This window comes from Mobula hypostoma, chromosome 11, assembly GCF_963921235.1.
Source record: "Mobula hypostoma chromosome 11, sMobHyp1.1, whole genome shotgun sequence".
In the NCBI taxonomy this organism is placed as follows: Eukaryota; Metazoa; Chordata; class Chondrichthyes; order Myliobatiformes; family Myliobatidae; genus Mobula; species Mobula hypostoma.
The window spans coordinates 35,112,429-35,135,574 of NC_086107.1; the positions used below are offsets into that span (position 1 = coordinate 35,112,429).

Genomic DNA, 23,146 nt, shown 5'->3' on the forward strand with positions numbered 1-23,146 from the left:
CTCATCCGAACAAGATCAAGTGTAAAGGGGCAGTGCATAGTTATGACAGGGTCCTTAATAGTGTTGATATACAGAGATCCCTGTGGCCCAAATGCATAGCTGTCTGAAAGTAGTTATACTAGCTGCTAGGATGGCATGCTTGTCTTCATTACCAAGGCATTGAGTTCAAGAGTTGGGAAGTTATGTTGCAACTTTATAAAACTATAGTCAGGTTGTACCTCAAATACTCCATACAGCCCAAGAGTGTCTAACCTGCCCTCAGTAAACTTGAGGGGACCAATATCCTTGTGGCCAAGGTCGCTAGAGCTGTTGGGGAGTATTCAAGCTAATTTGACAGGGAAATGGGAACCAGAGTGATAGGCAGAGGATGGTATACATGTAGTTTCATCATGTACTGACTGTGAGGAAGGACAGGCAGCTGATAGGGCAAAATTGCAGTTAGTGGGATGGGTTGAAGTGCATCTTTAAACTAAATAGTAGGGGGTGAGTTCAACATTTGGGAAAAGTGATTATAAAGTAAAAGGGAAGGAGAGTGCAGAAGAGGTTACAAAAGTCTCCAGATTAAATACAATGAGGAAAAAGTTCAGAAAGTGAATTTAACTTTCTCTAACATGGGGGCAAAATTGAAAATTGTACTGAATACAGGACTGAAGGTGTTATATTTGAATGCATGCAGCATACAGAATAAGGTAGATGGTCTTAGTGCAGTTAGAGATTTGTAGGTGTCATCTTATGAGCATCACTGAGTCATTACTGCAAGAAGATCATACAGTAGGTGAGAGCTTAACATCCAAGGATGCACATTGTATTGAAAGGACAGGCAGGTAGACAGAGGGGGTGGGATGGCTCTGTTGATTTAAAAAAAATAAATCAAATCCTTAGAGATAGCACAGGATCAGAAGATGTTTTTGTAGAATCCTTGTGGGTAGAGTTAAGGAACTGCAAATGTAAAAGGGCCTAATGGAGTTATGTAGAGGCTTCTGAACAATAGCCAGCATGTGGAGTACAATCTACGATGGGAGATAGAAAAGGCATGTAAAAAAGGCAGTGTTATGAAAGTTAAAGGGAATTCCAATATGCATAGTTTGCATATTGTTGTTTGTTTGCGGTTTTTGTATTGCTATAGTTATGCTCTATTCTTGGTTGGTACGGCTGTAATGAAACCCAATTTCCCTCGGGATCAATAAAGTATGTCTATCTATCTATCTAATATGTTGGTAGATTGGGAAAATTAGGTTGGTACTGGATCCCAAGAGAGGGAGTTTGTAGAATGCCTACAAGATAGCTTTTTAGAGCAGGTTGTGGTTGAGTCTACTGGAGAATGGTCAACTCTGCATTGGTTTTTGTACAGTGAATCAGATTTGATTAGGAAGCTTAAGGTATAGAAACTCATAAGAGACCATAATCATAATATGATAGAATTTGCCCTGTGTGGTTTGAGAAGGAGAAGCTAAAGTCAAATGTATCAGTAGGACAGTGGAATAAGGGAATACAGAGGCATGACTGGCTCATGGACCTCCAGTTTCCTCCTCCTGAAGTAAATAATCAGGTTCTTGCTCTTAAGTATAAACTGTGTAGAGCAGGGAGCTAAGCATGCAGTCTTGTGGTGCACCTGTGCTGATGGAGATTGTGGAGGAGATGTTGGCAATCTGAACTAATCTTAGTATATCAGTGGTCGAGTATGTTGGGACCTCTGGTGCTGCAAGGTATATGTTGATGATATTGGGCAGAGATTTCTTCATACGAGCCTTATTGAAGTCCCCAATAATGATTTGAAATGTGTCGGGGTAGGCTATTTCTTGTTTGCTGATGGTGCCAGTCAGTACCTCGAGTGCTGCCTTAACATCAGCCTTTAGCTGTATGTAAACTGTGGTCTGGATCACAGAGGAGAACTCTGCTGGTAAGTCCGATGGTTGGCACTTAATCATTAGATGTTCCAGGTCGTGATTTTTAAAAAAGCGGCAAGACCACTGCGCCTGCACACTAGAAAGAGTTTATCATGAAACACAGACCTTTTGATTTCTCTGAATCAGCAGTCTGGTCCATACTGCATATTGAGAAGCCCTCAGGTCTTATCCAAGTAGCCAATGAACCTGGAGTGAGCCATGTCTCCATGAAACTGAGAATGCAGCAATTCCTTCTTTCCCTCCAATACAGCAATTGTGCCTTTAGGTCCTTAATTTTATTCTCCAGTGACTGTATGTTTGCTTACAAAGATACTGGGTAGAGCAAGTTTCATATCCCTTCATTTTAGTCTGGCTTGGAGTCTTCCCCTCCTCCCTCTCTTTCAGCCATGGTGATGTACCGCTTAAAGGTGCCGTTCCTGCATAGTTGAGAGTCAAGTCTGCTGAGTCCTTCAGGAGATCATAAAATCACTGGCACATTACTTAAAGAGGAATTACAGGTTGTAGATTGCAGTGAAAATAGTTCAGAAGTGTATTTAGAAGTTTTGTAAGCTGCACACAACACATGGCCATGTTTCTCCAGTGCCATCTTGTTTGTGTGTTTGCCCTTCTGCCACCCGCTCCCCCTCCATTGCTCTGTGCTCAAATCAGGAAACACTTCAGAGATGGTCAATTCCACTTTATTTTTAAGTCAAAATGAACTAATGAAATAAAACTGCGGGTGCTGCAGTCTGTGACCACTCTCTCCAGATGAGCTCAGAGCCTGGTCTCAATGGTCCAGCTTTGTCTAACAGCCAGCAGCCAGATAGAACCCATTGATGGCCTGGTACCCTCCCCAGTCCTGTCCCACAGTGCTAACTGTGACAGCTGATGCCTTTCCTTTAGGGAGGGATGTGTTGATTGGACTGGAACTCCTGAGCCAGAAGCGACTGGATGAAACATCAGCTCCCAGTGATTGGTGGGTGGGATGGTAGGGGAAGGGAAGCATCAGTACCGTTTGGGGAAAATGTCTTCGGGTGTGACTTCCATGAAGATGTATTTTGGACACTCTTCCTTTGTAGGCCACACCTTGGTGCTTTTCCCCTCCCTCCCCAGCTCCTGTGCTAGAAGATCTGTGAGCATTTTCTAGAACTCAGCTTGTTGACAAACCCAGCATTCCCCACAATACCAGGTGAGTGGAAAAGACTGTCGCATGAAGAATGAAGAGGAGCTTACAAAGAAACAGCAAGCTTACAACAAGGCCTATCTTCACCTTAAGCATTCTCCACATATTGCAGATCAGAGGATGAGGAGGGAGGAAAGGCCTGCAGAGGAAGAGAGGTTTAAAGTGTACTGCACAGATATCATCAAAGTGAACAGTCAGAAATTGAAAGGCCGAAGTGCATATCCTGATTGTTCAGCTCTTGTTAGAGTCTGGCAATAGTGTTCTGGAACAAGTTCAAGATTGATTTTATCTGTCATTCAAACATACATGTGAATATAGCCAAACAAAACAGTATTCTCCGGAGCCGAGGTGCAAAACACAGTACATCCAGTCACACACAGCACACGTAGCCTGGTAGTTACGTTAGCAGAAAAATATAGTCACAAAAAAAAATTATATACCTCAGGTTCAAAGTGTCCTGGCTTGTAGATTGATGATTGAGCAGTCCACATCGTGCACTCTGGGGCAGCTGCAACATGTGATCCTGCGGCACGAGGGCCTGGTTTCCGCACCAACTAAAACCACACAGCTCTCTCACCATCAGTCTTTCCAATAAACCAGTGAATCAGTCTTGCAGTATTCTATACTACCAATGTCCAACGGGGTCTTGCAATCACAAGAAAATGTCCAAGACAATCATTTGCACGGTTTATTGGACTGACTTCTTCCTCCTTGTGTGGCTATAGCTATCAGCAACATGGCGCACAGCATGTTCAACTCCACCATTGTTAAGTAGTTCACTAGAGGGGCAGAACTGCAGCAATTAATGTTTTCAGTATCCAGCAGTGTCTTGCAATTGCATAAAAAACACAAAAGACAAACAATTATACCATTGTTTGGACTCGGAGAGGCTGCTGCAATCAGGCACGTCGCCATCTTGCCAGAATGTCTTCACTGTAATGAATTTGACCTGGGAGTCAAATTTACTTTTTCCCTCACAGTGTCCGCCCTTCTCATCTTGAGGTCCAGTTGGACAATATCTCGCAGTGTATGGAGGATGTTGAAATGAAGAGATTCCCTGCAGAAGGGAGGTTTGCCTTTAAAAATCAAGCGAATCGGAATTTCCCTGTGGGCAGTGGTGAAACACAAGGGTGTATGAGGATGGTTTGTTTTAGGCCAGGAAAGGGTTAACCACAAACACAATCTGCTGCAACTTTCAGTAGCATCCCGGAGATTAGGCAATCCAGAGCAACAGGAACTGGAGAGGAAAAAAAACAGACCGTGGGGCCTATGTCTGAGGTCTAAGCAGAATTGTACTTGTCCAGGGATATGAGCTGCTCGATTGGTCTGGTCACCCCTTTCAAGTCCAGAAAAGACTCTCCGTTGTCTCCATGTGGATCAACCACACATGGGGGTGGAGCTCAGAGCAGTGAGTATCCAGTTATTGGATTGTCCAACCTCAGCAGATGTGGCCAAGAGTGTCCCCCAGTCACTGAGAAAGAGAAGGGGGTTTTAGAAGGATGAAGGTGATCACATTGAAACATTTCTAATGTTGAAAAGCCTGGACAGAGTAGATGTGGAAAGGTTGTTTCCCATGATGGGGGAATCAAGGACAAGAGGGCACAGCCTCCGGATAGAGAGGCATCCATTGAAAACAGAGGTGTGGAGGATTTCTTTAGCCAGAAGGTGGTGAATTTGTGGAATTCGCGAGGTCATTGGGTGTATTTAAGGCAGAGCTTGATAGGTCATGGCATCAAAGGTTATGGGGAGAAGGCTGGGGAGTGGGGCTGAGGAGCAGGGGAAAGAAAAGAATCAGGCATGATTGAATGGCAGAACACGTGGTGATTGAGAGTTGTTGTGCCATCCAAGCTGGGAGCTAAAGTGTTGGAGAACCTACATGCCGATCATCAAAGTGTAGACAAAATGAAAACATTGGCTCAAACCTTTGTCTGGTGCCTGGGATAGATCAGCAGATCGACCAGGTTGCCATGCGCTGTGTGGGATGCCAACACACCCAGAGCAAAGGTGTCCAGAGCTATCAGAACCACTGTGCAGTCCCAGAGTCGACTCCTACAACCACCACGGAGGAGACCCCAGAACCTGAGATTAACAGTGACATGTCTCTCCTGCCAAGCAGAGTGGACCCCGACCACACACCCCCAGCCCCCCCCCAGTCAGGAAAGATGTTATCCTTCAAGAATCTGTGTACATACATCTACTGATGCTTCCGGACACATCTTCAGTGATGTTCCTGGAATCATCGGGTGTTTCAGGTCTTTCAACATCATACAACCTCCTCCAGGTGACCCAGCCGGGGCTGATCAGACCCCAGCTTGTGTCCAGATGGCTAGCTACTTATGACTCTATGACTCCCCTCTTTTGAGCCACAGCCATCTTGAGGCCCTCTCTGCCGCATCGGTGGTACTGTGGATGGCTCTCCTCTTCCTCTCTCCCTCGATGCCCAAAATGCTGAAGGCTCTAACTAAGGAACGGACTGCGAATCCCCTACAACCAACCTCCACTGGGAGAACCGTTCAGCTGCGATACTGACAATAATTGTTGTCATCGCTTGCAGCTTCCTATCAACCCCTCCCTTTGCCGTTGCCTCCGGAATTTGGTTAACATCTTCATCAAACTGCTTCCACAGTGAAGTCATGTCAGCTGTGGGCCATTTGATCCGCCTCCTGTTAGACTTCATGTTAGAGGAATTAGTTTGCAACACTTGGAGGTTCCAGGCACGACAGGGTGACTCCGGGCCTGGCCCCTCCTTCATCTCACCAGGTTGGACACCTGCGCGTTGTGCTGCTCCTGCTCCCGCCAGACACTTCATCCTCGCTTGGTGGATCTTCAAGCCGTGATCTTTCTTGCAGATTTTGCCATATGCACACTTCTTAGAAGTCCTCCACAGAGATTAAATCTTTAGGCCTCAACGGAACAATTTAAAGCTTACTATGCTGTGGATGTCTATATAGTAGTATTATATAGCATGTTGTCTATTTATAATGTGTGTGTTGTGTATTTAATATTTGAGTAATATGGTAAATATATTTTAGCATTCTTTGTTGTTTGTGTAATGTAAAAGTATGTGAATGGTATACGTCATCATGCCACCACGTCATTTGTGTGCAACTCGCATAAAGCGAAAAAGGAACTAAGACACGCATTCCCAGCTCCGTGTTTCCTTTCAATTAGTTTTGTTTTGGAGTTACAAGAGGTAAGTTTCCTTAAGAGGAAATCTTGCTTGACAAATCTTTTGGAATTTTTTGAGAAAATAACAGGCAGGATAGATGAAGGAGAGTCAGTAGAGGTTGCTTACTTGTATTTTCAGAAGGTCTTCGACAAGTTGCCACACATGAGGCAGCATAACAAGTTAAGAGCCCGTAATATTACAGGAAAGGTAGATGATTGGCTCACTGGCAGGAGGCAAAGTATGGGAATAAATGGGTTCTTTTCTGATTGGCTGCCGGTGATTAGTGCTGTTCGGCAGAGCTTGGTGTTGGGGTGGCTTCTTTTCATGTTAAGTGTCAATGATTTGGATGATAGAGTTGATGGCTTTGTGGCCAAATTTGTGGATGCTACAAAGATGGGTAGAGGGGCAGGTAGTGTTGAAGCAGGGGCAGGGAGTCCAAGAAGTACTTGGACAAATTAGGAGAATGGGCAGGTAAGTGGTTGATGAAAATTCTATAGATAAGTGTATGGGAAGACACTTTGGTAGAATTAATAAAGGCATAGACTATTTTCTAAACAGGAAGAAAATTCAAAAATCAGAGGTAGGTGCAAAGATACTTGCGAGTCCTCGTGCAGAATTCCATAAGCGTTACTTTACAGGTTGAGTCGGTGGTGAGGAAGGCATATGCAATGTTAGCATTCATTTCGAGAGGACTGGAATTTAAAAGCAAGGATGTAATGCTGAGGTTTTAGAAGTCATTTGTCACTTTTGGACCCCTTAATCTAAGATGTGCTGGCATAGGAGAGTTCAGAGGAAGTTCATGAGAATGATTCCAGAAACAAAAGGGTAAACATATGAGCTCTGAGCCTGTACTCTCTTGGGTTTAGAAGAATAAGGGGGAATCTTGTTAAATTTGTCAAATATTGAAAGGCCTAGCTAGAGTGGATGTGGTGAGGATGTTTCTTATAGTGAGGGAGTCTCGAACCAGAGGGCGAAGCCTCAGAATAGAGGGACAACCATTTAGAACAGAGATGAGGAGGAATCTCTTTAGCCAGAGGGTAGTGAATTTGTGAAATTCATTGCCATAGATGGCTGTGGAGACCAAAGCATTGGATATATTTAAAGTGGATGTTGATAGGTTCTTGATTATTAAGGCATCAAAGGTTACGGAGAGAAGGCAAGAGAATGGGGTTGAGAGCGATAATAAATCAGCCATGATGAAATGGCAGAGCAGACTCGATGGGTCGAATGGTCATGTTCTGCTCCTGTGTCTTATGGTCTTCAGGCAACTCAAGTATTGCACCTGACATCACTGAAGAGCTTTTGTTGACATTAGCCTAGCTGGATGAGCTGGGAGCAGTTCCTTAGCAATGACCCAGGATCAACAAAGCCAGTGGGCCCCAAACAGTAATTGCCCACATTTACCCAGAACTGATCTCCAAATCCCAGCAACTAATTTAGCATCCCTTCCAAAGACAATCCTTCTAGTTATTGACTCCTGAAGGAATGGAAGGAATCTGTACGTTGTCTCACTTTTGCTGGAGTCCTCTTTCCTGTGTGTCTCATCATCTTGTGCAAGTTTCTTCCTTGCCCTTCACATGGCTCCCTCCATATCTGTGTCTTCAGAGTTTCAATGGGGAAGAGTTAGTTCAGGAAAGTCAGTGAAGTCTGGGATGAAGTCCCACCAAAGACCAGGATTCTGAATCTCAGCAGGAGGCCTTTCATCCCATCTTAGTGCTGCTACAATGAATGCTCTACAGATCCTCCATGTCCTTCTCTGGCCTCTTTCTCTCCACTTCCAGCTCTTCCTTTCTCACCCCTGGACAGAGTGTGTTTTCTTCTACAGTGTGCTGGGGCCTGCATCCGTTCCACTATTAGACTTCCGATACAGAAGATATAGTTTGGGAAATGTACTCAAGGCCGCAATGAAATCCCACTGAGAGAAAGAATTCCAGAGTCCAAGATGAGAACTTTTGGCTCATTGTGGTGCTGCGAGGTTATAGGTTCAATCCGTGCTGCTCCACTGGGAACACCTTGAGCAGAAAGATTTGTTACTTGGGACATCGTGCCTACACCAGGTTCCAGATCAGCAAACCATCCTCCAGCTGCCCTGAAGGTGGTTGCTGTTTCTCTGGTCTCCAGGTGACCAGGGTTTAAATCTTGTCATGATGCTGCTCCCCTTGTGATGTATCATAATTGGCTTTGTGATGTCAGGCTTTGACCTCTCCCTGAGTGGTCACACCTCAACATCTCTATATTAGTAATCATCATCAGGTGCTGTGCCCGGTTGGAGCTTTGAGTGCCATGGCCCACACACGCCTGTTTCGGATCAAATGGTATTGTGGTATCAATTCATTAGAACCAATGCCTGCCTTTATTGTTGATAATTTTATTGTTAATAAGTCTTAACTCTTGACCAAGGGTTGAGAGTAAATGAATGGTTTATTGTAAACATCTTTCATTTGTAAATGAACAGAATCAATGCATAATATTATTGTAAATAACTTTATTGAATAAGGACTCAGAGTCAACGAATGTTTTTTTATATGTAAATAACTTTATTTTGTAATACTTCTGAATAAAGTATTTTTGGAGAAAAAAAATCTGTGCAGACAGGGAGACTTGGAAGCTGAAAAAAAATCAATTCATTGGTATTCATTTCCAGTTCTCTGTTGCTGTCTCCATCATCATTTGTCTTTGTCTTCCTCTTGCTTTCTTCCCTTCAATCTTTCCCATAATTACCGTGCATTCTTTTCATGATCTCATACATTATTTCTCTTTTTGTGTTTGCTCTGTTCATGACATCCTCGTTAGATATTCATTTTATCCATGATATTCTTTGCATCCTCCTCAAAAACCACATCTCTGCTGCTTCAATTCATTTCCTCATGTTACTAGATATTGTCCAACATTCTGAGCCGTATAACTGGATAAACGTAACATTTCAGTACTCTGAGGCGGGTTGTCATGCCTAGTTTAGTGTGGGTAGGTATACTCTTCATTCTTGTAAAGGTGTCTTTTGCCATCCCTATTCTTCTTTCGATGCCCATGTCGCACCTGCCATCTGATGTCACCCAGCTTCCTAAGTAGCAAAAGTAGCTTCCCTATTTATTCTCAGCCTGCAGACAGGATTCTCCTTCTTTTTGGATATCACCATACGTTCTGTCTTTTTCAATTGATAGACCCATTTTTGCACTTTCTTCAACAATTATATCAGTTAAATTTTGTAGTTCTTCCTCCATACTTGCAATTAACACAGTATCATCTGCATATCTGAAATTATTGATGTTTTCACTGCCAACTTTGATTCCCAAGATGTCTCTTATTTTTTGTACTATTGTTTCACTGTACACATTAAATATTAGTAAAATTAGGATTAACTGGTTTTCGTGGGTCTGTGACCTTGGGAATGGTAGAGGTGGGATTGCTCATTTTCCCTGCCTCCCTAGTCTGGTTTAATGGTGCTTGGAAACAAGGAAAAGGCTGAGACATTGCACAAAATATTTTGAATTATTCTCCCTAGTTTTGTTTTATTTATTTATTTGTTTGTTGCTTGTGTATTTATTTATATAGTGAACAGACCCTTCTGGCCACACGGTCCTGCTGTCCAACAAGCCCCTGATTTAACTCCAGCCTAATCACAAGACAATTTACAATGACCAAATAACCTATCAACGGTTACATCTTTGAACTGTGGGAGGAAACTGGAGCACCCAGGGGAAACGTGCGCACAAGGGAAGAATGTACCAACTTTCTTACATAAAATGGTGGAATTGAACTGATGTTCCAGACTGTAATAGTGTCATGTTAACCACAACATTACTGTGATGCCCTAACCTTAACATTAACCTTAAAGAATTGGGAAATGATATGGAATATTGAAGGGAGAAACATAAGTAAGTCAACATATTTTACTTAAGGAAAAATCTTGACTGACAAACCTGTTGGAATTCTTTGAGGAAATCAAAGGCCAAGTAAACATTCTTCATTGATTTTTTTTTGTCTATCCTGCCTGTTATTTCCTCAGAGAATTCAACAGATTTGTCATGGCAAGATTTCCACTTAAGGAAACCATGCTGACTATGGCCTGTGTTATCATGTGCCTCCAAGTATCCCAAAATCTCATCCTTAATAATGGACTCCAAATTGGTGTTAACTGGCTAGACAATATTGTTGACATGGACTGGTGGAGTTGAAGGGCCTGCATCCCTACTGTATTATTCTTTTACTCTGTGAACTAAATGCCCTTTGTTCTGTAGCAAGGAAAAATAAATTGAAACAAATTACAAATAGATATTTCCTGATCTTCAAATTACATCTCATGGTCCAGCGAAACAGGTTCATTCTGAAGATGGCCAAAGAAACATGACGCAATAATTTTCAAAGGAGAAATTAAAAATATATGAATGTAAAACGTGCTTTTCCATCCAAGTTGCATTGGAACCAATGAAGTATCTTCCTGAAGTGCTTTCATTAACATAGTCAGAGAAAGACAGCATCTGATTTGTTTATGGAAACAGCACTAAGATCGAATGAAGGTTGTCAGTTCTCTAGGCACTGACTTTCATTTCTGGCATTTATCCTGAGGGCCCAGATTTGCTGAGTATGCCTGCAGGAAATAGAATCTCAGGGTTGTATGTGGTGATGTGTGTGTACCCTGATATAAAAAATTACTTCAAACTTTGAAGTGATGTACCAGTGTACTGTACATTATCCATTACCTGCTAACACATGAACTTATAATATAGGGCAGTGCTATGTGGGCAAATAAAGCTAATTGATTAAAATTGTAATTGTTGAGAACCCTGGACATGTTCACTTTCCATAAAATATCTTCGGGCAAATGCATTTTTTTTAAGAGTGTAAATTTCATGCATAAGGAAGATAGCAGTTCAGTAAATTTTACTACTCTGTGTATGATTCTCTTTGCAGAGTCATTTGCCTTAACTCATTTTATACCTCTTTTGTGTGTGTCTCTATCAACCTTAAGCACTTAACATGTCAGGTATGGAAGGCAATGGAGAAGCCAAAACAAGTTCTGCAGCATAATCATGTATGTGAATTAAACTGATGAATGTTTGTTAGTAAATAAAGTTTATTCCAGTGTGAACACTTTTAATGAGGGATTGATTTTTTTTCTCTAGCTTGCAGGTCAAAATCTTGTACTGTAAGTTTGTCTCACAAAATGACTTTCCTTCTAAAATAGTCTATTGTTTTGGGTTAACATGAAAAGTTGCTTAACGTCTGTGTTTCTTCCTGAATCCCTTTCCTCAGGAAATTCATTTTCAGTCTAGGTTCTGAGGCAGCCATGATTTTTTTGGGCGGGGGGAGGGGGGGAATAAAAGTTGATCATTTTAAGACTCCCATTGAATGTAGACCCAAATAGATAAACTACCTTATATTATTTATAATGATTCAAAGCATGTTTAACATCTAGCAACAGATGCATGCATCTGATAAGTTCAAAGTCTAAACTAGTTTAAAAGTAAAGTTAAAAAAATTAACAATAATTCATATTTAAACTCAAATGTTTCTGTGAACTGAGTTTGCTTTGTTTTCTGATTTATTATATACAAAACATAATGCACATTTCATAACCACTATGTAGCCTCAATAAACTGATTAAACGATCTGGTCAATTTCCTACTGTGCTCTGAAAGTGTTATAATAAATGAGCTAAAATGATATCTAATTGGAAATACCAACTTAGCAGTTACGCAGTTTTAAAATTAATATTCACATAATGCATTACCAATCTTCTGAAAACTGAGGAAGGAGCTATTAATGGTCAATATTCCCAGAATGTACTTTGTTTAAAAGTCTGAGTAGATGGCCATGATGTTCTCCTTTTGAGGAAAATAAGATGAGCTTTAGTCCTTCATGGGATTACATATGGAGAACCAAAAGCAAATGTGGCCATCAGATGATTGAAGTTTCAAGATAAGGGACAATAGAGTCAGAAATTTAATTCTGTTGTAAGTATAAAGTTAAAAGGTATATAGAGGTAATATCTGTTGTAAATATAGGTAGTACAATTTAATAAAAGTAAATGGTAATATTAAGCTTACACAGGTGAAATTTTAATATTATAAAAATGTATTACATTTAATAATAGATTTTTATCTTCTGTAGAGTCCACTTCAGAGCGCAACAAAATCTAACAAAGAAAAGCAGCAAGCAATTAAAATTTCATGCCTTCAGACCACAAAATAAGTTTAATTTCTCCTTGTGGGTTTCTAAATTTCACCATTTAATATTTCCCACCATTTCCATTGCCCCATCAACCAATGATAATGCAGTTTTTAGCATGTTAGGCTTGGTTATAATGTCTGTGCTGTAAAAGCCATGACCTTGCGTGGCAACCCAGTAAACTCTGTCTAAATTTATGTGCCTCTGTAACCTTTTTAGAGTTTCATATTTGACTATGACATGAGACCAATGCATTAAGTGTATTGAGAGGAATTTAAACTGAATTGCAAGATATGATTGGAAAACATTAAGAACAATTTTGGATTCTGTCCCCTTCCTTTCCAGTCCTGATGAAGGGTGTCAGTCCAAAACTTTGAATGTTTCTTCCCCTCCATAGAATTGCCTGACTTGCTGAATTCCTCCAGCATTTTCTGTGTGTTGTTCAAGATTTCCAGCATCCGCAGAATCTCTTGTGTTTAAGAAAAATCCTGACTCTGAGATAGTAAAATTGTGTTTTGAGATGTTTAAAAAATTTATTAATGTTTAAGAACTCCAAGTTCCATTGGCTGACATTTATACACACACTTAATAGTGTGCCATATTGGGAAATGTGAAAGAATAAAAAAAAAAGCAACATAGTAGGATTTGTGTTATGGTTACGTGATGTCATGTATGAGTTCGATGGGCCGAAGGGCCGGTTTCCATGCTGTTTGACTACACGGCTCAATGTCCAGTTCTCAAGCGTTAAACTTGAGCGTGCTTATATCTATAGTTTTCAACACTAGCAGGGAAAATTAGAATTCAGACCAATGGAACATTAAGTTTCCATGATGTAAATTTCCTAAATAAATTCTCTGCCTAATTTCTGAAACTTAAGTCAAGATTTACAATTTGCTTCTGCACATGCCAAAACATTGAGTTCATGATTTGACATTTTGTTTTATTTTGTAAAAGTGCTTGACTTGAGTTAAGCTTAATATCAATATGTTTTTTTCAGCCACTTAATTTAGCAGTGCACCAAGTTCTTTTGTGATCAATACCTATATACAATCTTCACCTCTCTTCAGGATCCCAGCACTAGATTTTATTTGTATATTTTGGCAGCTCCATTAGCTACTGGACCTGATTCTGTTTCAGCTGGGTCATGAATAACTGCCACAAATGATTTAGTGTTTTACATAAAGTGTATGCTGTCATGACTCACACAAAAATAATCAAAATTAGTTTTAAAAATACCTATTCAGCAAATATTTAGCCAAGTCCTGATGTGATATTTAGAACCATCCTTTAATAGTCTAACATGCCCAACTTATGTTTATCATGCAACTTTTTTGTGATATTTGACCCAATCATTTCTTTCATCTTTCAGTCAGTGGTAAAAGGGACAACTGGACTGGAGTCACACATTTGGAGCAAACAAAAACTGCAGATGTGGGAAATCCAAAATTAAAAAAAAACAGAAATGTTGGAAGCACTCAACAAATCAAACAGCATCTGTGGGGAGAGAAAGATGGGAGACATGCCAAGTTTTAGACTTTTCATTCGAACTGAAAACAAATAAAAGAAGTGTTTTATAATCCAAAGAGGGGGAGTTATGGAGTGAGAAGATGAAATGTGTGCAGACCAAAGCTGTGAAGGTAAAAATTCTATAGCAATATGCTAGTGATGGAAGAGGGAAAATAGAACCAATTTGAAACAAAGTTTTTCCTCACTTCTCCAGTTTGAAGTGAAGTGGATAAATACATGTCCATTGGAGGCGCGGGGGGTAACTAAAAGAGTTAAAGAAAGGAAAGCTGTAAAGCATTTTTTATTCGTTATAAAGAGAATAAGTATGTGTTGTGTATGGAGTTTATTGTTTCACGCATACATAGGTGTACTGAAGACGAGCACATAACATCAAATACACAAGATATGCAAGAAAAATATAAATGAACAACACAAGTTATATAAGAAAGAATGCAATTGAAACAAAGCCCATCGTGCAAGGTGGTCATCATTCTGCCTTACTAAGATGGTGATTAGTGTTGTGCTGGTCGGTTAAAGAACCGAAAAACTTGTTCTTGAATCCTGTGGTGTGAAACTCTAGGTTTTTGTAACTCATGCTGCAAGAAGATGGCAAGGCATAGATGGTGGGGATCTTGGATGTTAGATGTTACCGTCTTGACACTGCCTCATGTAGATGCTACTGATGGGGGGAGGGATGTGCCAGAGGTGGATGTATGTGCTGAGTGCACTGTTCTCTGCACTTTGAATTGCTGCATCAGACCATGATGCAGGAAGTGGAAAATCAGAATAACTGGTTTGAAGAGGTATTTCCAGTGAGTGGCATCAAGTTGAGAGCAATATCTTCATCACCAGTGATCTGGGGAATGTAAAGGAGGACATCATATTGTGAGGCAACTTGTATGGTGCATAATTATCAGTGTAATCAATTGGGCTGATTGTCCAGTCATGATTATTTTACAGCACTTAGCATATCAATATAGAAAGTACATTTTAATGCTGGTGTCTGCTCATTCAAGTAAGAAGAGCTCTTTTGCAACTCTAGAACAATGCATAACTGATTATATAAAGTGTTCATCAAATCTTTGGGCACTTTATGTAATTAAAACTTTTTTAAATCTATTAAATATATTGGATTTTCCTGGCTGCACATTCAAACATTTAAAATATGCTGGCTGCAGTGCGCTGTCCTAGCCCAGAGCTCCTGCACAGCCAGGCACAATAAATTAAATGTCAGATTGGAGACAATTCTACAATGAATGGTTTTGAATCAGTTTGCTGCATCATGGATGCATACATATCTGTTTATTTGACGTTGCTGGTATATAACATGCTCATACTTTTCATAAAGCAGAGGCCATCAGTCACATTGATTGCTCTTCAAAGTTGATGTGATATTTATGTTGGGTTTGTAATGTTGAGGGTGGTTTCAAGTCTTACGCAATCTCTTTGGGTCAGCCAGTCTATACATTCTTGTACCTCCCTGAATCTTTTAAGCTTGCATATTTCAAAGGGAAAATCCTATAACAATCTGAGTTGATCTCAGTTTTCTCATAATTTTATTTTAATTAGAATTATGCAGGAGTACTTGTCTGAAAAACCTTTTCTCTAATGTGGTTCATAATGTTAATTATGAAAGAAACATGAAAAGCATCTTTCAGCCTGACCATGTTGTTCATTATGTATGTTCAGTTTCTGGAGGGAAATATAATTCAAATTGATGATGCTCAGGGTAAACAAAAGCATTCTGTGAAGTGATATACAGGAAAGAATGTGTTATTATTAACAGATGAAAAATAGCAGAAGATAATCTGGCCTGTCCAATCTGTCCACTTACTATGATCCATTGTACACAGCATACATTATCTATTCCCACCCAGAAGAAAGAAATTGTATGGACAATTTCATAACTTTTAGCACAAAGAACTTTTAGATTTCTCAATAAAATGGGAAATGTTGGAACCAATTTGGCATAGCAAATTGCTTAAACAGCTGAATCCGTGTTTTAGTTTATTAAGGTATGAATGCTGGCCAGGTTACCACAGTCTTAAACATAGTGCTGAGTTGAAGCTGTGTGATTTCATTTCTGATGTAATAAAGATAAAATCTTAAACCAATTTTGGGATAAATTGCAAATTCTTCCTTGATTCACTGTGGTGATTTAAACCATTTCATGGAATTACAATGGCTTGAATGTCAAATAACATGGAAATTCTAATTTCTTGTTGTTTAAAAGAATGTCTATTTTAAATTGTGAAACACACTTGTCCCCATTTTTAAAATCCTAATTCTTATTTCACCTTACTTGAATATAGAAACTGGATGTTCTCAAGAATAGAGGTATTCTATGACATCATCACTACAACAATGTTTGGCTATTCTGCACTTACTGTGAATGACATTTATATAATATCTTTTATATGACATGGAGGAGGTTGAGCACACATTATTTCACTCTGCTCTGAGCATTACACCTAGATGGAAAATGAATGTGTGTAATGCTATTAATTTTGTTCAGCAGTTTTTCTATACTGTACTCCTGGGTGGGGCTGTCTGGCTCATAAATTTCATCTTTCAACTTCACATTCTGCCCTCTTAATTTAACAGTATTACCAAATGCTGATAACAAATTATATCCCTCTAAATAGGATTTAGTCACTAATACAAACATGCAATATTGAACTGGTCACTTAAATATAATCTTTATTTGAAGGGAATGTGAAGAAACTTGATGAGGATATAGGAATCTGGTGTGATTTGATAGGAATATGGAGAGAATAAAAGGGACACTAGTGTAATTGGTATTTGATAGTTGGCAGATATTTTATGGGCTGAAGGGTTTGCTACCATTCCGTAGGATGAATCCATGAGTCAATGACTTACCTGTCCAATTTCTAAATGTGTAGCTGCCTCTACCAATCAGGAAGGTTTGAATATTTATATCTAATCTTTGCTGAGTTTGTTGCTTGTGGATATTGCGGTTTGCCTCTGTACCATTAACTGAGAGAGTAAGGATCACTGATCCGCATCACTTACCAATTACGTGGACCAGAGATGTGCAACGTGAGCAGATAGGTGAGAGATTTATAGGACTACACAAATGATTTTGATACCTCATTAAGTGTTTTATTAAACCATACAAGCTATGAAGATTCCCAGCCTTCAGTAGAAAGACCCAATCAAAGCTGCAGCACAATTGGCTCCATATTACTAGACTTAAGTAAAGAAGGAGCTATTCAGTTATGATTAACTCTTTGGAACAATGAAAAGCTATGTATATTAAGCAGGCAAAGAGAGCAAAAGGAATCCTCAGGAAAGTTTACATAAATCAATTTTTATTGGTTTCTGTAGCTGCTGAATATAAAGATGGTAGCAGAAATAATTAAAATATTGAAATAGCCTAAACAATTGAAATGACAACACCAGTAATTAGTCATTGTCATAGTTCTGATGATTTTGTACTTTTCTCATAGTCAGTTTCACTGTTCACTATTGACACTGCATGTTTCATTGTGTGTAAATCCATAAAACCCCAAGACATAAGAGCAGAGTTAGGTCATTTGGTCCATTGAGTTTGCTCTGCCATTCCATCATGATGAATTTATTATCACTCTCAACCACATTCTCCTGCCTTCTCAATGTAACCTTTGTTACCCTGACTAAACAAAAAAAAAACCTCTGCATTAAATATACCCAATGACTTGACTTCCACAGCTATCTGAAGCAATGAATTCCACAGGTTCACCATCCTCAGGCTAAAAAAGTTCACCCTCATTTCCATTATAAATGGACATCCCTCTATTCTGTGTCTGCTCTCTAGTCTTAGATTCCCCACTGTGGGAAACATCCTCTCCACATCCACTCTATCTAGGCCTTTCAATATTCAGTAGGTTTCAATGTGATTACCTCCCCCTGCTCTTCTAAACTCCAGCTAGTACAGGCCCAGGGTCATCAAACACTGCTCGTACATTAACCCTATCATTCCCAGTGCAATTGTTTGTGCGTTATTAGTTTAGGCAGATTGTATTTGTCTATTATTGTGACTTTGAAGATCAGACCACTTCCAATCAACTTTGACCAGCCCCTTTCTTATGCCTCATTAATTCCTTTTAGTCAATTGTAGCTTTCATACATCTGACTTTATCTCAAACTGCAGGATGATTTCTATCATAACCACTGTTTCCTAAGGACTCCTTTACCTTAAGCTTCTGAATCTACGTATATGTAACTACATAATGAATAATTGTAATACAGGATCCTTATTGCTTGTAATAAAAGTACTGTTTTGAGGTGTGATCAAAGCCCAAATGAGTACACATTTTACGTGAAATCCATAAACAGATCTTATTAGATGTGACAAAGTGAAATTAAATTAAATTTAAATGGAAATTAATTTCTTAACTCCCCTTACCCACCTGCAAGGTTCAAGGCTTAAATGTATCGAGTACTCTTCACTTCTTGGATGAATGCAACTCCAATAACATTCAAAGCTTAATGCCACTTTAGTTGAAGTGTCATGTTAAAGACCCATTCTTTCCATCCTTTACTGGTGTAATGTGGAAAACCTTCAATATGCATTTCAGCATGTTTACTTTTGATAATAAGAGTGCAAGCTGTTTTACCAAGTGATTACTTGTTATATATTGTCCCAGGTGCTGGAAACTTCCAGACATGAAGGTTGGTGGTGCTGTGAATAGCATGTAAGGCTGTTGTGGGTTATAACAGGGATGCAGAACCGGGCAGAGAAAATGGATGGAGTTCAATCTGAAAACGTGAAGTCATACACTTTGGATGATGAACTTGAAGGGCAGAGTACAAGGTGAATGGCAGGATTCTTAGCAGTGTAGATGAACTGAGGAATCTTAGGGTATATGTGCATATATCCCTCAACGTTGCTACACACAGCGATAAGGTGGTTAAGAAGGCATATGGTGTGTGGCCTACATTATTTGAAGGTTTGAATTCCAGAGCCACAAGGTAATGTTGCAGCTCTGTAAACTCTGGTCAGACCACCTTTAGAGTAAAGTGAACAGCCTGCAGCAGTGGTTGGTCAATATAAAATAACATACATTTACAGTTGAGTGGAGGAAAATTTAGGGAAAATGTCTAGTAGCTTTTTTTTTACAGAGAGTGGTGGGTGCCTGGAATGCACTGCTGGGATAGTGATAGAGGATGATACACATGGGACGTTTAAGAGACTCTTAGATAGGTATGTGGATATAAGGAAAATGGGCTGTGTAGGAGGGAGGGGTTTGATTGATCATGGAGTAGGTTTCTGTGGGTCAACATAACATTGTGGATCTAAGGGCCCATAATGTGCTATGCATTACACTCAATGTTCTACAGTCACGTTTGGAATAATTTGATACATGTTTGTTCTAGATAGAACTGCTTTATTAAGATTTGATACAAAGAATGATTACTTTCAATGTGAAATATTTTAACAATTTGTGATTAACATATTGAAACTGAAATGTACATTTTCTGAAGAACATCTTGGAAATATTCCATTGTGTTTCATGTAGGAATCCTAATGTTTGCTTTCCTTGAATTTAGTTATACTTTACATATGTGATTCATCAAGTGACAAGGTAGCCAAAGAGCCTGAAATGATCTTAAGGAACAGGTGATAAATTGACAAGCCATCAAGCTCCTCTACTAACCCCCATCTGACACTGTTTTATGCAAAGATAAATTCAGGGAATTTTTTTTCTCTCTTCCTTCCCCTTTGTTTGCATAGTTCTTAAGAATATATGGGAGAAAAGTAATGTTGAAAAAGCTAAGCTACATAATAGATTTAAACATATTTCTACTATTGGCTTGAATTTACTTTTTTATTATTTTTACAACATAAGTTACACTTTGTTTCAATTTTTCAGCAGTACAAGAGAAAACTGCTATTACAACCTAATTGTCAATTGCCAACTCTGAGAGCCTCGATATGACAGTTAAAATTATTTCACAATATAAGAGCATATTTAAGAACTACTGGCTCTAAATTCTATTGGTTTCTTTTATTCTATATAATTTGACCGTTAAAAGAAGAATGAAATTTGAGATGACCATGAGCGGGAGGCTTTATTTATAGGCCCTGGGGACTTGGGCCTTTGTATTTCATAAGGGAGGGACTTAAGATTTCGCCTGGTTTAAGATAAAATGGCTTTTCAAAGTTACATTTTTTCTTTCTGCTGTCGTTTAAAATTCCGTAACAATATACGTACGGAGTGCCTTCTTTTCATCGTATGTATTTATTCCTGCACCCCTCGTCTTAAAATGGGTTCTCATTTGGACCGTGACAAAAATTAAATCAGGAACTCTGTGGGCAGCTCTTGTAGGGATATTAAGTGGACAGGAAGGAAAACTGAGTAGCCTAATCAGACGCTGCATCTGTGATTTATACAAGGCAGCGTGCCCAGAGAGAGAGACACACACACACATTTATGTATATGCGTGGTTGCAACCGTTTTGTGTTTTTCTTCCATCACAAATCCGTTTTTTGTTTGCTTGAGGAACGCTGTCGAAAAAATGTTCGTTTAACATCGAAGAAAAGCTGAAGATTCATTTGTTTGTTTCCCCCGGGATGAAGTGAAGTCGTTAGCATTTTTAGTTTATGGCCAAAAAAAAGAGAACCAGAGGCGAGGAGGAGGAGTTAGATTTAAGTAAGCAGAGTTAATAGCTGAAGTGAACTATCGTGACAAGCTATCACTACAGTTAGGCCGGCAGTTTTTATTTACATGTGTATTAAAGGAAACCTTAGTCCATCACCTCTGAGACATTTCTGGATTGGATTTGCTGTTTGTCTCCTCCAGTAATTGATTCCCACTAGTGTTTAATTAACGCAGTCGAGCCTGACTCATTTTCACTGCTTTAACAAGGAGTTTGCAGAAGCTTGCTAAAATAACATTAAACAGCGAAATAATTCGGACATTAAAATCAGTCTGGATTTCCTCATAAGATTCCTGTCAGCGAACATGAGGCTGAAGAGGAATGGATCGTACACATTGCACAGGTAATGTTAATGTTCATGACCTTTGTATCGGTGCCTTTTTAAGAGTAAACAGAGGGAGAGCTGGGCAGAAAAAAATACGTTGGCGAGTAGTGATTTGCAGTTTGTTCCGATCGTCCTTGGATTCAAGCTTGAGTAAACACGCAGATATTGTGTGTTTGAACTCTGCGTTCACTCCCCCTTCACGGTTGGGTTAAAGATACGTCGGTTTCAGAAAGTTTACTATTTGTGTATATTGTGAAAAATGTTTCTGTCTTTTCCTTCCCCGCTGCATTCGCCGGGGGTTGTACGATCCTCTGGGCAGAGCAGTTGAGGAGGAAGTTAGAGCTGATCTTGGGAGCAGCATGTGAAGAGCAAAAGGAGGTAAACAGACCAGCAGCTCTCGATGGACATCCTGTTCTGCTTCGATTGCGTCTTGTTTAGGTACTATCTGACGCGACGTCTTTTTTCCCTCCTCCGTTTTATGGCTATCCGCCGTCATTGTCAATGACTTGTAATTTCTGTGACATTGTACGCTTAGACTATTATGGTAACAATGCGTTTATTTTTAGTGGTGGTCCGTCCCATACACTACGCCATTCTAGGGCATTGGCTTCGCATTCATTTCATATCGTTTTGTTTCCCATTAAGTCTTATTGAAATTATCGAAAGTCATTGCTCGGTTGTTGATAGGAGTGATAGGTTCTAACTTAGAAATTTCACTGAAGATGCACTGGAAACATGAGTCGAGTTAGTTAACATCTTTATATCTTGTATGCATTCCTATCAGTCACATATTGAATCAGTTTATACAGGTTGAGCACTCCTTATCCAAAATGTTTGGGAACCGAAGTGTTTCAGATTTTTGATTTTGGGATATTTGCATCTACGTAACGAGATACCCTAGGGATGGGACTCAAGTCTAAACACAAAATTTATTTACTTATTCAGCTTGTACATAAACTCTGAAGGTAGTTTTATATAATAATTTTGTGCATGGAACCTCAGAAATACCTCAGAAAAATAAACTATCGCTACCTCAGCCATTGAGGTGGGCAGTCAGTGGCTGTTTACCTTCATCATTCATGCTCTCGGTAAGCAGTCTTTGTCTGGCACCTATTCATCGCACAGAATTACTGATGCAGTTGTTCCGTGTGTTCAATTTTTATCAGTGAAAATCTTGGCAAACTTATCAATGAATTTCTCTGCTGCTTCATGTTCAGACACTTTAGCACGACAGTTTTTAAAAAATTTAATGCCATGCCTTAAACTTCTGCAAACAGCCTGCAATTTTCAGTTCAAGATAGATCGTTGCTTGTTTCATGATCAGCATACCGTTAAGTGCCATATTTTCACTTGGCTGATGAATCCACTCTTTCAATACATGCTCTAAATCTTAATTTTTCACTATATGCAGTGTTCTTCTATTTTTCATTAACTTCTGTTCATTATGTATGTGAGGTCACTTCTCAGAACTGTCTGGTGTGCAGAGACCTATGCTTTGCCTGGGAACCTTCCCAATACCTTGTTGAATTTTCCATTTGTGACATCTTGTTAGCACTCAAAAAAATTTCGGATATTGGAGGTTTTTGGATTTTGGAATTTTGGATAAGGTGAGCTCAACCTTTGCTGATTGATTCAATTTGATTAAGATATCACAGTCATTTAGAGTAATGAATGGCCGGCTGGTGGCGCAATGGCATCAGCGCCGGACTCTGGAGCGAAGGCTTCCGAGTTTGAATCCAAGTTGGGCCACCCCCCCCCCCCCGAGTACGCTTTCCATCTGTGCTGGGTTGAGCGTCGAGCGAGCCACTCAGACTCGTAAAAAAAAAAGGGTTGAGTCAGGAACGTTCATATCATGACCCGGTTAATCCGAAAGGAGACCAGTCCTGACACCACGTGCCAGACAAGAATGGCTGACTGTCTGGTGCGACACGCTAAAAAAAGAGTAATGAATAAGGATTTTCTGCCTGGTGAGGTGATTTACATTACATGGTCTTTTTTTTGGTCTATCCAGCACCTTGGCAGGGCTAAGACAGCATGCTATGGAAATGATTCTGTCCAAGCTGAATTAAGAGCCTGTCCACTCATTGACAATAATACATATTCTATTGGGTAATTAAACCATGCTGATGCAGTCAAAGCAATTATCACAGGTCAGGGGAACGAAACTTTTTAAAAATAGTGAAAGTCAGAGAAGTGTAATTAAAATTATTCTAACATGTTTGGTGACAATTTTCAGAATATGCTCC

At 39.6% G+C, this 23,146-nt stretch overlaps 1 protein-coding gene across 4 annotated transcripts in view; it reads left to right on the top strand.

Moving 5' to 3' along the window:
• The window catches only part of LOC134353648 (MOB kinase activator 2-like), a 199,503-nt gene that overhangs the window by 104,054 nt on the left and 72,303 nt on the right, over positions 1 to 23,146 (top strand). Inside the window, exons 1-2 of one of the 4 annotated variants that reach the window (XM_063061814.1) lie at positions 20,901 to 20,918; positions 21,225 to 21,338. The exons of 1 other annotated variant lie outside the window; for it this stretch is intronic. In XM_063061814.1, coding sequence (XP_062917884.1) covers positions 21,301 to 21,338 — 38 coding nt within the window. In that variant the 5' untranslated portion in view covers positions 20,901 to 20,918; positions 21,225 to 21,300. Of the gene's footprint in view, positions 1 to 20,277; positions 20,919 to 20,992; positions 21,339 to 23,146 lie in introns of those variants that run through there. 2 more of the 4 variants (XM_063061812.1, XM_063061813.1) reach the window with 2 other exon arrangements.